This window comes from Vespa mandarinia, chromosome 16 (genome assembly GCF_050613455.1).
Source record: "Vespa mandarinia isolate Hongniang chromosome 16, ASM5061345v1, whole genome shotgun sequence".
Lineage (NCBI taxonomy): Eukaryota > Metazoa > Arthropoda > Insecta > Hymenoptera > Vespidae > Vespa > Vespa mandarinia.
The window spans coordinates 3,835,001-3,850,000 of NC_140825.1; the positions used below are offsets into that span (position 1 = coordinate 3,835,001).

The following is a 15,000-nucleotide window of genomic DNA, read 5'->3' on the forward strand; positions in this document are numbered from 1 at the left end:
GATTACCCGTTTGCGTCTCGATTTCATCGATGAATTATGGATATCGAAGAATGTAGACATTCAAGCGGTGTCTGCCTTCAACATTAGCCGAACCGACTGTCAGCGCTGAATAAACGATCGAGTTTCCCCGAGTCGTCGGGACTCGTCAATTTGTCCGTTAGTCCTCTCTCCCTCATTCATGAGTTAAAATATTCTACGAAATGTCTCTCAGTCCCGGGCATCGATCCTGGCCATTGAAGAAAAAAAAGGAAAGAAAAAAAGAAAAAAAAATAAGAAGAAGAAGAAGAAGAAGAAGAAGAAGGAGGAAGTTAAAATGTAAATAATTTTTTGAGGGGGAAAAAGAAAAAAAATTTGATATTTCGATGCATTTGATAGACGCATCTTCAATGGCAAACGAAATTTATCCTTCGATGCGCGACGAATCGAACGAACACGTTTAGATGCTTGATGTATTGAGGGAGAAGGAAGAAGGAAAAGAATGAAGGAGGAGGAAGAGGAGAGGAAGAAGGAGGAGAAGACGAAACTGCGGTCGAGAGGGTCGAAGCCGGGGGTCGCGAGCCGCGAGCTTGAACATCGCTCAAATCACCGCACACAATGCCATGTGGGGTGGGCTTTGAGAGAGAGAGAGAGAAAGAGAGAGAAAGAAAGAGAAAGAAAGAGAGAGAGAGAGAGAGAGAGAGAGATACGCGTTACGGAGTGTTTCTGCTGGCTCGGCTATGGCGAGTGTTTGCGAGCCACGACCAAGATCATTCCAATGGCGTGAATACCACGACGAATAACAGACGATTCTAAAGTTCGATAACATTATTATAATATGACTAACGTTAATAAATAAAATGACGATAAAGATGTTATCGAGTAATGCTTTATAACTTATTATTATTATTGTCATTAACGATGAATACAAGTAAAGACATTTTCGCAATTGCATTATTCTAAGCCAACGTAAAAAAAAAGAAAAAAAAAAAAAAAAGAAACAAAAAAGGAAAAAAGAAAAGAATAAAAAGAATTCCAACTGAACGTGGATAAATTCATATCTGGAATATAGAGATGATAAAATGTTTGTTAGAAGTAAAACGATGGTTCATAAATCGAATGCAATCGTCGCTTGCGTAAGATTTCTTCATCGTAGACTCGTCGTCCATCGAGGAGGGAAAAGAGAACAAAAAAAAAAATACAGAAAAAAGAAAAGAAAAAAAGAAAAAAGAAGTAAAGGAAAAAAAGAAACCTCATTAACGAGAACAACCAGTTCTCGTTGGTAAAGATGAAAAATGGAGGGAGGGAGGGTGGATTGTGTGGTTGAGGAGGGGAAGGGGAAGCAGTCAGAGGAGAAAAAAAAACGACGTGGAAAGCTCTACTTCTCTTAGCCGATATCTCGAGAAACGATGACCTATGTTATCATTGACGTCAATCTCTCGAGTCGAGTCATATCCGAAAGTCCGGTCGTAAGAAAGAATAAGAAAGAAAAAAAAAAGAGGAAAGAAGAAAGAAAGAAAAAAAGAAAGAAAGAAAGTAAGTAAGAAAGATAGAGAGAAAGAGAGAGAGGGAGGGAGAGAGAGAAAAAAAAACTTTCCTTCAGAACGATCTCGAATGCTACGCCAATGCGTCGACGAGTAGAACGTAGAAAGAGAGACGAACGAAAGGCTGGTAGAAGAGAGAGAGAGGGAGAGAGAGAGAGAGAGAGAGAGAGAGGATGGCTAACAATGGCCGCCAACCAAAACATCCGATAAATCTAACTGGCCCGGACCTCAAGTCCCGAGGGGTTTTAAACTCTCTCACCCCAAACGCCAACGTGGACGCAACCCTTACATTACGCTACACTCACGGAAAAGGGTGCCACGCCGTGAGCGAGCCACCATCGTAGGGGTCGCCTGGAGGGTGAGTCTATGACGTGCGACCGATGAAAAAGCGGAACCCGAGAGTGAGAGAATTCCTCTTCGCCCTCTCTCTCTCTCTCTCTCTCTCTCTCTCTCTCTCTCTCTCGATTGAAAAACCCTTTTCCGAGATAGGAAAGACAAAGTTGGCGAACTAACGAGATCACGGACAAATATAGGCTCTGTGGTCGTGTACCGATTTCTCTCTCTCTCTCTCTCTCTCTCTCTCTCTCTTTCGAATTTGTTTCGCGGCCTCGTCCTAATTCGTTTTCTCTCTCTTGAGAAAGAGAGAGAGAGAGAGAGAGCTTGATCTCTTTTGGCAAGAGAACTGGCCGATTCTCGGTGTCGTCGGAACGTAAACTCTCGAACGTTACGGTCCACCTCCGCGAATATCTCCACGAGGAAAATAAAATTGTTCGAGTTAAGATCGACCTTATTTTATCTCTTTTTCTTCTCAAAATAAAAAACGTTCCCGTTCCTTTTCGTTCGTTCTTTCGTACGTGCATACGTATGTTCCTTCGTTCGTTCTTAGCCGTTCCTATAACTCGAAATAACGCGAGCGCAGCGCGTTTACTCCGTTAAGGAGTAACCGCGTGCCTCTCCTCGTAATAATAAATGGAGAGACGGAAATATGTCGTCGAACGCCAAGCGACGTAGGCGTGTAAACGTTGTGTGTGTTGCGCGCGCGCGTTCGCGCACACACGCATACACACACACACGCAGAACCAAAGAAACTCGATTCTCGCGAGAGGAAGTATCGAAGAGTCGAATAGAGAGGAACCGAGCTATGCATGGAATGCGTGGATTCCACTAGTATAATCGAACGTGGATCCCTCGTTTCTTTTCCCGCCAAAGAATCTCGATGGATCTTCGATATTTATGTCAAATGGTTTCCCCCTGCTCCCCCTCCCTCGGCCTTTCCTACCCTGCCGCTTCGCCTCGCCTTCCCCCATCCCCCACTATCAAACGGGATTCGTCTTAAGAGATAATTTATTCCTTGTCAGGATTATAAAATTAGTCGTTTATGGAATATTATAATCTATTGAATTTTAATCGTTCTTACGTATTTAATCTGTTCATAAATCTTTCATCAACTTTCGCTCGGCCGTACGGAATAAATATTATCTTCGTAATTGGTAGGTACGGGCACGTTGATCGTATAAAAATATTGTGGCATTAGGATTGAATATAAATATTCTTTTTTTTTCTTTTTCTTTTTTTTTTTTCTTTTTTTTCTTTACATTTAAATACTTACGTTTGTTTAATGAAATAATTAAAACGACGTGGATAGGTATAGATAACTAATTCGTACTTTTTTTTCGTTTCTTTTCTTTTTTTGTTTTTTTTTTTTTTGTTTTTTTTCTTACTTATGAATTGTAGTAACTTTTATAGTCATTCAAATCTATTTAATTATTAATGGACGTCGTACGTATCATATTTAATGATCATGTAGTTATATAAGTACGGCGAAACTCATTCTATGAAAAATTGTACGGTTCTAACGAATCATAATAATTAATCGAAGTTGACGCTCATGTCGCTCGTACGTACCTCGCATTAGCATGAAATAGTTAGATATAAAAGTTCTATCGGACTTTGATACTTGAGAGCGGACCGACCGTACCGGTTCGATCATGAAAAACGGCTACGTTATTCGTTCGTATCTGGAACGGCAGCGTCGAAAGAAACGAAGGATGATTGGTTAAGACAGACAAACAGAAAGACAGACAGATAGACAGACAGAAAGAAAAAAAAAAAAAAAAAGGAAAAAGAAAAAAGAAAAAAATAAAATAGATAGAGAGATTAATCGAAAAATATTAAGAAATATTAATATCATCGTTCCTATGAAATGATGGAAATTATGAAATCGAAATAAATGATTTTGAAAGAAACGCATAAATATCAAGAATCAAATATGAATTTTAAATATTGGTTATTAAAATAAAATTTGTGAAATCTCGAGGGTATTAAAATTAAATAATAAAAAGCAAAGAGAGAGAGAGAGAGAGAGAGAGAGAAAGAGAGAGAAGGAAGGAGAAAGAGAAAGATAGGATGATGAAGGAAGAAAGAAGGAAGGAGGGTTTTCGTCCGGGGAGTAGAAGCGGTCCTCCTTGTTCCCTCCCTCCTCCGGGATCGGCCGTGACTCGCGCGCTCCGTGGGCGGAAGGAAGAGGAGCAGACGAGAGGAGAACGAGGAGGCTCCAGAAAGAGGACAGACAGGTCGGCCCGAGAGAGGAACTCGCGGCTGCCATGGTTACCGTCGCAATCCCGCCTCGCCTCGTTGCCATGGAGACGCCTCACGTCTCTCGCCCTCTCAGTATCTCCCTCTCTCTCTCTCTCTCTCTCTCATACATATACGCATACACACATAGAGAGCTGGCACGGCAACCTTCTCTTCTTCTCTTTACAAGCCAGAAGGACCGTTCTCTCTCTCTCTCTCTCTCTCTCTCTCTCTCTCTCTCTCTCTCTCTCTTTCTCTCATTCCGTCCTTTTCCTTCGCAAAAGAGGGAGATACACGCACGTAGGAGAATGAGAAAGAAAGAGGGAGACAGAGAACCGCGCATGCGCACACAATATATATCTCGTCTTTTCGTGATGAGCCTTTACGTGCCGTCGAAATGGCCCGATTACTCATTCGATTACTTATCAACGAGAAAGCGTCGCTCTCCTCTTCTCTTTGCCCTCACACCCTATCGCTTTCTTTCTTCATTGTTTTTCTTTTCCCCTCCTCTCTCCCCCGCACCCACCCCAACCCAACCACCCACCCACCTATCTACCCGCGCATCTTTCCCAACTTCAAATGTTCCCACGTTACAATATTTTTCTTTCTTTCTCCTTTTCCCTCATCCTTCTTAATTGCGATCACTTTTAATTTTATATATTTCCACGTATACAAATTGTCCACTCGAATGAAAACCAAAATGTAAGCCTATTTGTAATTGAATTACTATCTCGATTAAGATTGTCGATACTTAATTAAGAATATTTTTCAATGGGATGCACGGAACCGACGAGATGGGGAAAGATGGACGAAAAAAAAAAAACGAAAAAAAAAAAAAAAAAAAAAAGAAAAAAGAAAAAAGAATAAAAAAGGGAAGAAATAGAAAGGAGAAAAGAAACAAAAGGAAAGGAAGAAGTAAAATACTTCCTGATTGATTCGAATCTATCAGGCGTAGCTGATCGGTCGCAATTACGAATCCGAAATAATGATCATTATTTTCGTGCGATCGCAGCTGCCGTTTTGTATGTGCGTCACCGTGTCGAGAAGCGGGAGGATAGAGAGAAAGAGAAAGAGAGATAGATAGAGACAGAAAGAGAGTAAACGAGAGAGAGAGAGAGAGAGAGAGAGAGAGAGAGAGAGAGAGGAAGAAAGAGAGAGTGAGAGAGGTGTAAGCGCCCTGTTTTATAAGCCCCGATTCTGATTGGCCGTCGCGTCAGCCGATATCAATATTTATTCAACGCGGCGAATGCTCGAGGCACGATTAAAACTTGTTTATGCTCCGTACGCGATTCGCTCCTCCCATCGTTGCTGTGCGTGTACTCGCCCTCCTCTTCCTCTTCCTCCTCCTCCTCCTCCTCCTCCTCGCGAGAAAAAAAGATGAGAGAGAGAGAGAATGAAAGATAGACTCTTTCCATATACCAATATATGTACCTACGTACACCTACGCCTATCCTTTACCACCGTCTTTTTCCTATCTCGTCGAACGAACGCGCAAAACTAGCACTGATAATATTCCATGATTAATGGCATCGAAACGGAGAGTGTTAGAGGGCGAAAAAATGTCGTTAAGTGTACCGAGTTATGTATATGTAAGAGTATTACGAGTTTTCTCTTTAAGTCTTTTTATCTAGTTCGAGAGGGTTGATTGAGATTGATATCGATGTTTCTTCTTCAGGGTGGCTTGTTAACTTTACTTTTGATATGTATGAGGTAATAGTATTTATATGTTTGTATGTACATGTATATATATATATATATATATATGCACTTTTTTTTATGGTTAACTTACCAGGACTGCCGAGGAAGACGGAGGAATAAAGGACGCCACGACGCGCAGCATCGCTCGCCGCTCTTTGCGCGTCTGGCGGCGAACTCCATTCTCTACGCGGACACCATTTTCCTGAAACAAAACAATTTATTTCTTTAATCTTTGCACCTATTTATTTGCGTGAATCGAAAATCTCATTATTATTTTAAGTATTCTAGTATTATTATACGTAGATATACCGTCTCTATGACGACTCAATAGATTATCTTAATCGACGATAAAATTATATTTGAAAGAATATATGTACGTCGATTTAAATATATTCTGAAATAGATGGAGGAGGAAGAAAAAGAGGAGGAAGAAGTAGAAGAAGAAGAAAAAAAAAAGAAAAATAAAATAGGTGACAAAAATGATCGCTTCCTTTCGTTTCTTTTCCCAGCATACTGGGACCGGAAACAATAAAGTCATGATAAAAATAATTGAATAAGCGCGGCAAAGAGCACGTCCGATTACAGAGCGTTATTCGTTCGATCGTTTATCCGCCTAACGGTGCAGTACGATAAATGCATCGCGCGCTTATCCGCGAACGAGCGAAAGTCCGATAAAAAATTTATTATCGCGGAATAAACTCCGACGCGACGTGCTGTAAAGTAAATAGAAGTTTGCTCGGGTATGTGTGTGTGTGTGTGTGTGTGTGTGAGAGAGAGAGAGAGAGAGAGAGAGAGAGAACATTTGCTTTTATCTCCGAATTTATATTTGGGTATACTACACGAAACGTAAGTTTAATCGACTACGCTTTTAATGGACGATGTTCACGAAGAGATCGACGAAAAACTTGATCACTACGATTCGATCTATAAAACTATTATTACGTTTTATTCCAATCCCCTATGTCCTATCGCTGTCATTAATATCGTTAACTATCATATAATGACTACGATTATATTATTATTATTATTATCATCATTATCATTATTATTATTATTATTATTCTTATTATTATTGTAATTATCATTATCATCATCATTATTATTTTTATTGTCTCCAACGAAGAGACGACACGAGAGCGAGCGAGCGAGCGAGCGTAAGTGCAATTTTCTGGATGTGAAAATAAGAAAAGGCGTCTACTTTATTTCCACGTAGATCCCAAGCGAATGAGGATACACGGTAAGAAAGGGTGCCACCGTACGGGATAAGAGTAAGCCACGGAGCGAAGTAATTTCGCAAAGGAGAGGGAGTGGGAGGTCTCGCTGGATGAGAGAGGATATAGTCTTATCTCTGGAATATACCCTCCTTTCTCTATTCTATCCTTCTCTCTCTCTCTCTCTCTCTCTTCTCTCTCTCTTTATTTCTCTCTCTTTCTCTCTTCTGTTTCTACATGAAAATTATATCCTTAATACATTCGCTAGCACGCGTCATTTAGACATACGCGATCCAAGAACATATCTTACGGCATATTTATGTATGTACGTCGTAAACAAACGTTTAATAATAAACATTTAAAACATTGAAAAAAGGAAAAGAAAAAATAAAATCAACTTCTCGCGTAAACATTATTCGAACGAATGAACGAAACGTAGGCGCGAACGTGCCATCTTTATTATTACATAATTTTCTTACAGAAACATTGATTAGATGGTCCGAACGAAATGATAGGAGACCCTTAAAGCTTGATAGTGCGGTTTAGGTAGGTGGGACAAATTCGTGGTCAAATCGACAAATTACGGGTTCTTGGCGATTATTTTCAAATCACCGGTGGCAAGAGAAAACATACAGTAAAGTAACTCACGGTTCAGAAAATATTAACACCATATGGAATGACTTTTCGGGTGAGACGCCTGTTCACACATCTACGACTAGAAAGATAGACGTCGAGGTTTTCCTTCTGGGCTAAATAAAGACGAATTCATGCAACTGGCCTTCTAAAGTCTGATCGAACGGAGGGCAAAAGCCGAACAGTATCGGCTATGTGTTTTTACACTCTCGAGGACGATGTCTCAAGATTCTGTCTCCTTTTTCTATCTCTATAGATATAGGTGTATATATATATATATATATATATATATATATATATATATATCTTTTTCTATCTCGTATTAGGTATACGTCGAGACGAAACGAAGGAAGAATATATCAGGATTATTCGAAGACGTTTCTTCGTCTGGTTGGACCAGTACGAGCACACCAACCGTGTGCGTCACTGCTATTTCGAGATTCCACGTAGAGGAGAGACGAGGAGAAGAGAAAAGAGAAGAGAAGAGAAGAGAAGAGAAGAGAAGAGAAGAGAACTTTTGTATACCTGTAGTAGGAATCCTAGGGCGATGAGAAAAGATTTATAAGCGTTCGGAGACAGCTTGTAATCATACGCGTCGGGCCCATTAACCCCACGAGTTCTGATTTACCGTGGGAAAATATGAAAAATCCACGAATTCTCAAGCGTAACGCGTTAACTAACCACTTATACTAACGTAGTTAAGTTGGTGGTACATCAAATCCTCGAGGGACACGTAAAGAAATTCTTATTCTCGCGGGCGATTGAAAATTTCGATAATAATCGTGTTTCATTTCGATAGGGATTGACGCAAAGCAAGTTCTTAATGAACCCTTTTAGTTAGGTAGGTAGGTAAGTAGATAGGTAACTAATACTATCGCGTTATTAAATGAACGTATCTTTTCCTGCACGCGAGTAACTTTAATCGTCTCTCTCATCATCGTAGTCTCGAGGATTCTCCGGAGTAAGAACTCGAAGAGAGAAAAGGAGTTCGAAGAAAGAAAAATAAAAATAAGATAGAAGAGAAAGAGAGAGAGAGAGAGAGAGAGAGAGAGAGAGAGAGAGAAAGAGTGAGAGAGAGAGAAAGGGAGAGGAAGAGGGAGGATTTGCTAAGTGGCATCAAGTGAGACGTCTCTTTTGAACGATCGCCGTGGCTAAATTGCGAGTTAACTTCGGTCTACGGGTTCGCGTGTTCGCGACAGTCATGCCACGCGCCCGAGTCATGTAGAGACGAAGACGAAGCGAAAACGAAGAGGAAGAGAAAGAGGAGGAGGAGGAGGAGGAGGAGGAGGAGCAGAAGAAGAAGGAAGAAGAAGACGAAGATGAAGAAGAAGAAGAAGAAGAAGAAGAGGAACGGTCGAATGGTCGGATGGATAGCAGCACGATGACCACGTCATCATCGTCCAAGCCACCGACTATCGCTTTACTTTTGCATCCGAATATCCGACTTGACGTTTATAAATTGAAATGTAATTCGACTGGCACGCGACCGAGTTTCCCCCTCCTCCATCACACCCCATCTCCAGCAACCCCCACCCCCCGCCCCATCCCATCTCTTTTCTTTTCCCGTTCCCCTTCGCTTCATTTCGCTTTCTTTCTCTTTATACTTTTTCTCATGGCTAACTTCGTTCATTTAACAGATAAGGTAGATAGATATGTAGATAGATAAATGTAATAATTAAAATTATCAAAATGTTTTAATCTATTACAATGGACAATTGTTAAAGAGGTGAAGATTTGAAAAAAAAAAAAGAAAAAGAAGAAATAGAAAAAAAGAAAAATCCCAGCCAAGTAGATATCATTATAGTACGGAGAAATATAATATATATAATATATATATATATATATATATAAACCTAGGTTACATTCTCAATAACCCCATCACACAAGAGTTGCCTACTCGGTATAAATAAATCAATATAACTTGCTTTCACCCTCAGACGCCGCCCTCTTTCGCCGTAAGGAAGTGACGTATGAGGCTCGCATCTTCGGGACGAGGGTTGAGGAGGCAAGCCTGTTATTTCACAGTTAGGCTCGTCCTCCATCCTCTCTCTCTCTTTCTCTTTCTCTCTCTCTCTCTCTCTCTCTCTCTATCTCTTTATCTATCTCTCTTTCTCACTCTGCTCTTATTCTCTTTCTCTTCGTCCTATTCGGTCCCTAGTCCCGAGACCCGCGTTTCCAGCGGAGCACGAGTCCCACGGGAAGCTTTTGTCCTCGAGCTGTAAGCGACTTCCTGACAGGCCAAGTTTGCACCTGCTCTCCTTCTTGCCTGTATCTCTCTCTCTCTCTCTCTCTCTCTCTCTCTTTCTCTATATCTAACGATCTATCTCTCCCTTTCTATCCTTTTCTTCTTCTATCTATCGATCTATCCTTCTTCTTAAGCTCTATCTCTCTCGCAGCCACCCACCGATGTTGCAGACGCATAATTTATTCGAGGTTGGCACCCTCTTTCTATCCATCTCTCTCTCTCTCTCTCTCTCTCTCTCTCTCTCTCTCTCTCTTTATTTAGGACAAAAGTAATCCACAGATCAGCGATCGGGATGAACGAACGGCGTTGAAATTATTTTCTCCCGAAAGATTAGGTGGGTTACGTCTCAGGCATCAGTACCCGAGTAAGTTCTCTTTGTAAAACCGATTGGATATTTTCGAGAAGAAGAAGAAGAAGAAGAAGAAGAAGAAAAAAAGAAGAAGAAGAAGAAGAAGAAGAAAAAAAGAAGAAGAAGAAGAAGAAGAAGAAAAAAAGAAGAAGAAGAAGAAGAAGAAGAAGAAAAGATAAGCCGAATAAGAATTTTCCACGAGTTACGTCATCGTCCGACGAAATCATCCGTCGTCTTTTGCGAGACAAGAACGGAGGAGAAACGGGAGGTGGCCTCTCGCAGATGTTCGAGGAGAGTCTCGAGTGATTAATGACGACCGATAAACGTAATTTGTTGCGGGCCCGCGTTCGCTCGGCTCGTCTTTCGAATTCAAATAGATAAACAGGACGCGGCGGTGCTCCGTAACGAGCGCCGCGCGAAAGGATCGAATTCTCTCGCCGGCTGCTGTCCACAGAGAGAATCCGAGAGGACAACTCAAAAGAGAGAGGGACGCAAAGAGAAAGAGAAAGAGAAAGAGAAAGAGAGAGCGCTTGAGCATAGTAATTAATTGTATGCAGCACGCCGCGCGATTTTCGCTATCTCGCCGACTCGGTCTCCGAGTGTAACCACCTGACTCTCCTTTATTGCTCTTCGCGATGGCGAACGATTTCAAACAAAGACTCCTTCGAGTAAAGCCCTTCTCTATCTTTCTTTCTCTTTCTCTTTCTCTTTCTCTCTCTCTCTCTCTCTCTCTCTCTCTCTCTCTCTCTCTTTCACAAACTCAAACTCTCTGTTCCTTCTACTAAGTAAAAAATTAGATTATTGGCTTTTATTTCTTTTTTTTCTTCCTATTAAAAAAATTGGATAAATTCGCGGTGAAATGGTAGCGAACAAGAGACATAATTGTAAACGAATTGGTGGTACGTAGATACTTAATTGCTGAGGTATTAAAAAGTATGGACGATTACGATAAGCGTCAAACGTGGAAAGCATGGCGCATTAGCGAGCGGTATAAAGATAAGAGGTAGGTACGTTTCGCGTTCGACTGGCAAGCTGCGCTTGCGTATACACGTACAACTATCTACCTATACACGAGGACACGCGTATGAGAGAGAAAAAGAGAGAGAGAAAGAGAGAAAGAGAGAAAGAGAGACAAGTATAAGTCGGCATTTCGAGTCGTACGGACGCACGATTACCATTAAACGCGTAATGGCAAGAAGCGCGTAATGGAAACGGTCGAAGGGCCCGCTCTACGTACCAAAGATAAGATCGAACAAAGGTGTTAACGTAAATTCAACGACGACAGCTGAGAGCAGTGGACATTGCGTATGTAGGTACCTACCTACCTATCTACCTACCTACCTACCTACCTATCTACCTACCTACCTACCTACCTACCAATCTACCTACATCTACCAGAACGTGTTCAAAGTTGTACATACTCGTACAAACGTATGAGTGCCAACTTCCTCTATAAAACGCAAATTCGCAATTAACACTCTTTCTCAATGGCGTCGGTGGCGTCCGAGACCAAATTTACACAGGCACTTAACAACGCGAATTGCAATTCGAACCGTCTCGACGAGTCCAAAGCTTTCCTTTATAATTTTGCGATTCCCTTTATCGAAAGACCCGGCAATATTTTCTTCGAAATTTATACAACTACGAGTCGAACGGTATAACCAAAAATTTCCTTAATTGTGCCGTGTTTCCTTAATGTGATTAACATTGACGTTTGAATTGATTGTTATTAAACGCTGTTAGTAGATAGGTAGGTAAGTAGGTAGGTAGGTAGGTAGATAGGTAGGTAGGTAGGTATATAGGTAGGTATTTTAAGTATCTTATCGTATTTTCTTTCCTCGATTATAGTCTCTTATTTTGTATTTTAACAAGGTAAAAGATAATTTCGCGTTAAATTAAATTCATTAGAACGAGAAATAAATTGACAACTATTCTCGATACGGATCTTCAACCACACTTGTACAATACATACCTCTATCTTTTTCCATCCGCCTATATTTATATATATATATATATATATATATATATATATATATACACACACACACATACAACTCTATACTTCTATACATATATTCTATTCGAATTGAAAACGATTATTATTTCGATTGTATAGATTACAACGAAATAATTCGATCGCGAAATCGAGCATCGAGCGCAATTACACGCCGACGAATCGGAACGTAGCGAGTTATCGAAACGGCTCCAATCGGGCGGATCTAACGAATGCTCGCGGGGATAAATATTAATGATATCGCGAACGAAACGATATCAATTACGATTTACAATGGAATCCCGGTCGGCCATGTTTCCCGTTTGGAATAAAACCCCATCGTAAATCCGCCCTTCGAACGTCGAAACTCGGAGCATCCGAAGGACCGGCCAAGCGTAACGAGCGAAATAGGGGGAGGATGAGGAGGAGTAAGAGGAGATGGTAGACGCTGAGGAATCACGGACGGTGACGTCAGCCTCGTGACACGCGTTGGTTTAATTAGCGCTACAATTCCGAGTCTCTGTGCGTAGGTACGTTGGAAGGAGAAGAGAGGAAGAGGAAGAGAAGGAGAAATAGGAGGAGGAGAAGAGAGGAAGGTCGAAGAGGAGGAGGTGGAGGAAGAGAAGGAGGAGGAGGTTCCCAGGCACGGTCCTCCTCTCTTTCTGGCATTCTGCCTGCCGACCTACGACCCGCCCCCGGGACCCCAGGACCACGTTCTCCGAATTACCGCTCCCGTCGCTGCAACACCGTTGCACTTAGCGTAAATTCACGGAGAATCGACGGTGCTTGACGTTACCGAACCCTACGACCATTGGCTCTCTCCCTCCTTCCCTTTCACCTATCTACTCTTTCCATTCGAAACGAATCGAACGAGAATATTTTTCTCAATGGGATATATCTACTCTTTTTTAAAACGTTTTAATGGAATTTTATATTAATTACCGTGCGATGATATGATTCATTAGACTTAAATATTAATTACAAAATACATTTAGGAAAAGAAAGAAAAACGAGAGACGGAGAGAGAGAGAGAGAGAGAGAGAGAGAGAGAGAGAGAGAGAGAGAGAAAGAGAGAAAAAGAGAAAAAGACAGACAGAGAAAGAGGAAGAAAAAAATAAAAAGAGAGAGAGAGAGAGAGAGAGAGAGAGAGAGAGAGTGACGGATACAGTATATATCGCGTCGTTGACCGTATATAGAAACAGAAGAGATAGAGAAAGAGAGAGAAAGAGAAAGGGAGAGGTTTAAAATGTTGTGGCAGGTCCGGACCAAATGATGATAAACTATGTCGTGCTCGTGCGAGCGAGCCCGGACTGACCCACGGCGTAACTTGAATTACGACCGCGAAACAAAAGCACAGTCATTCTCCTGGCGAGTTCAACACGAAAGAAATCCTCCTCTTACCCTTCCCTTGTTGCTTATTTGAAAAAAAAAAAAAAAAAAAAAATAAAGAAGAAAAAAGCAACAACAACACGGAAACCATTTCCGATATAGCGGACTTATCAGAATGCCGATAAACAGTATCGGCGAAGTTAACATTTCGTACTAAATTAAAAACGGGGAACAAAACGACAAAAAAAGAAGAAAAAAAAAGAACAACAAAAAAAAAACCAACAAAAAAAGAAAAAAAGAAACTGTACAAATGGCATATGGACAATACTGCTTTGGGCGAAACTAAATACTCTGCAAATAAAACGCGTTTTAAGATAAAATCGATGAGGCTTTTAGGTAAAAAAAGACAGAGAGAGACAAAGAGAGTGAATGAGTGAAGCAGAGAGAAACGAAAATTTAAATCTCATAACATGCCATCAAACGACGAGTTACATCTCATTCATCAAGAATATAATGTTGAAACTTACAACGTTTGTATTATTGACTGTATATAAAAAAAGAGAGAGAGAGAGAGAAAGAGAGAGAGAAGAAAAAAAGTAAAAATATAATCGAGCATCCTTTCAGCAAACGTTCAGCAAGCGTGAGTCGTAATTCTCTTGAATCGGCAATTTCGAGAGATCCGCGAGCTGTTAGCAGCACCCTTCTCTCTCTCTCTCTCTCTAAACTCTCTCTTTCTCTCTATTTCTCTCTTTTTTTTCCCATTTTTTCGGTACCGAGCCGCTTTGGTTATGCGAGATCGTCGTTATACGGCAGTTCGAACGGCCTCCCGCCGCCTATCCCGCTTTCGTTCCATGGGATTATTAATTCCCTCGTTAAAATCCGGCCCGCGGCGTCGCCGCGCTTTGTTATTTACGAACGAAAATTGTAAATACGGCTGTTGGTTGCGGACGCGTATCGACGCACGACCGCCACCGCCGCTCCCGCGGCCAATTAATAATCGCATCGGAGCTAATTAAATCCGGAAAACATGCAAATGTACTGTTTATATTTCAAAGCGACGGCCCCGATCGAGCGTGACCGAAAAAAAAAAAACAAGGAACAGGGAGTGAGAGAGAGATAGAGAGAGAGAGAGAGAGAGGAGGATGTTGGCTGCTTCGAAAGTGCGACGCGACCCAAGGGATTTGCTTACAAATTGCCCATAAAAGTGTATGAAATGCGATTATTCTCTATTAATCAGATCTTTATGATCTCCTGTTCAATCCACGATTCGGTAGGATAATTCGCGCGTAGTACGCGCGTGAAAGAACGATATTATTATAATATGTGGTTGGCCAAATTCTTTTATTTTTATCATTCGAACATCGAATACGAGATTATTTTGAATATAATTTAATCGGTCGTTTCGTTTTTTTTATTTCTTTTTTTTTTTTTTTGTTTTTTTATCTTTC

At 41.0% G+C, this 15,000-nt stretch overlaps 1 protein-coding gene across 4 annotated transcripts in view; it reads right to left on the minus strand.

Annotated features, from left to right (window-relative positions):
- hth (Meis homeobox homothorax) overlaps positions 1 to 15,000 on the minus strand; it is a 380,579-nt gene that overhangs the window by 162,609 nt on the left and 202,970 nt on the right. For all 4 annotated transcript variants that reach the window (XM_085662034.1, XM_085662033.1, XM_085662032.1 and 1 more), the window contains one exon: positions 5,884 to 5,994. In XM_085662034.1, coding sequence (XP_085518160.1) covers positions 5,884 to 5,994 — 111 coding nt within the window. The remainder of the gene's footprint in view (positions 1 to 5,883; positions 5,995 to 15,000) is intronic.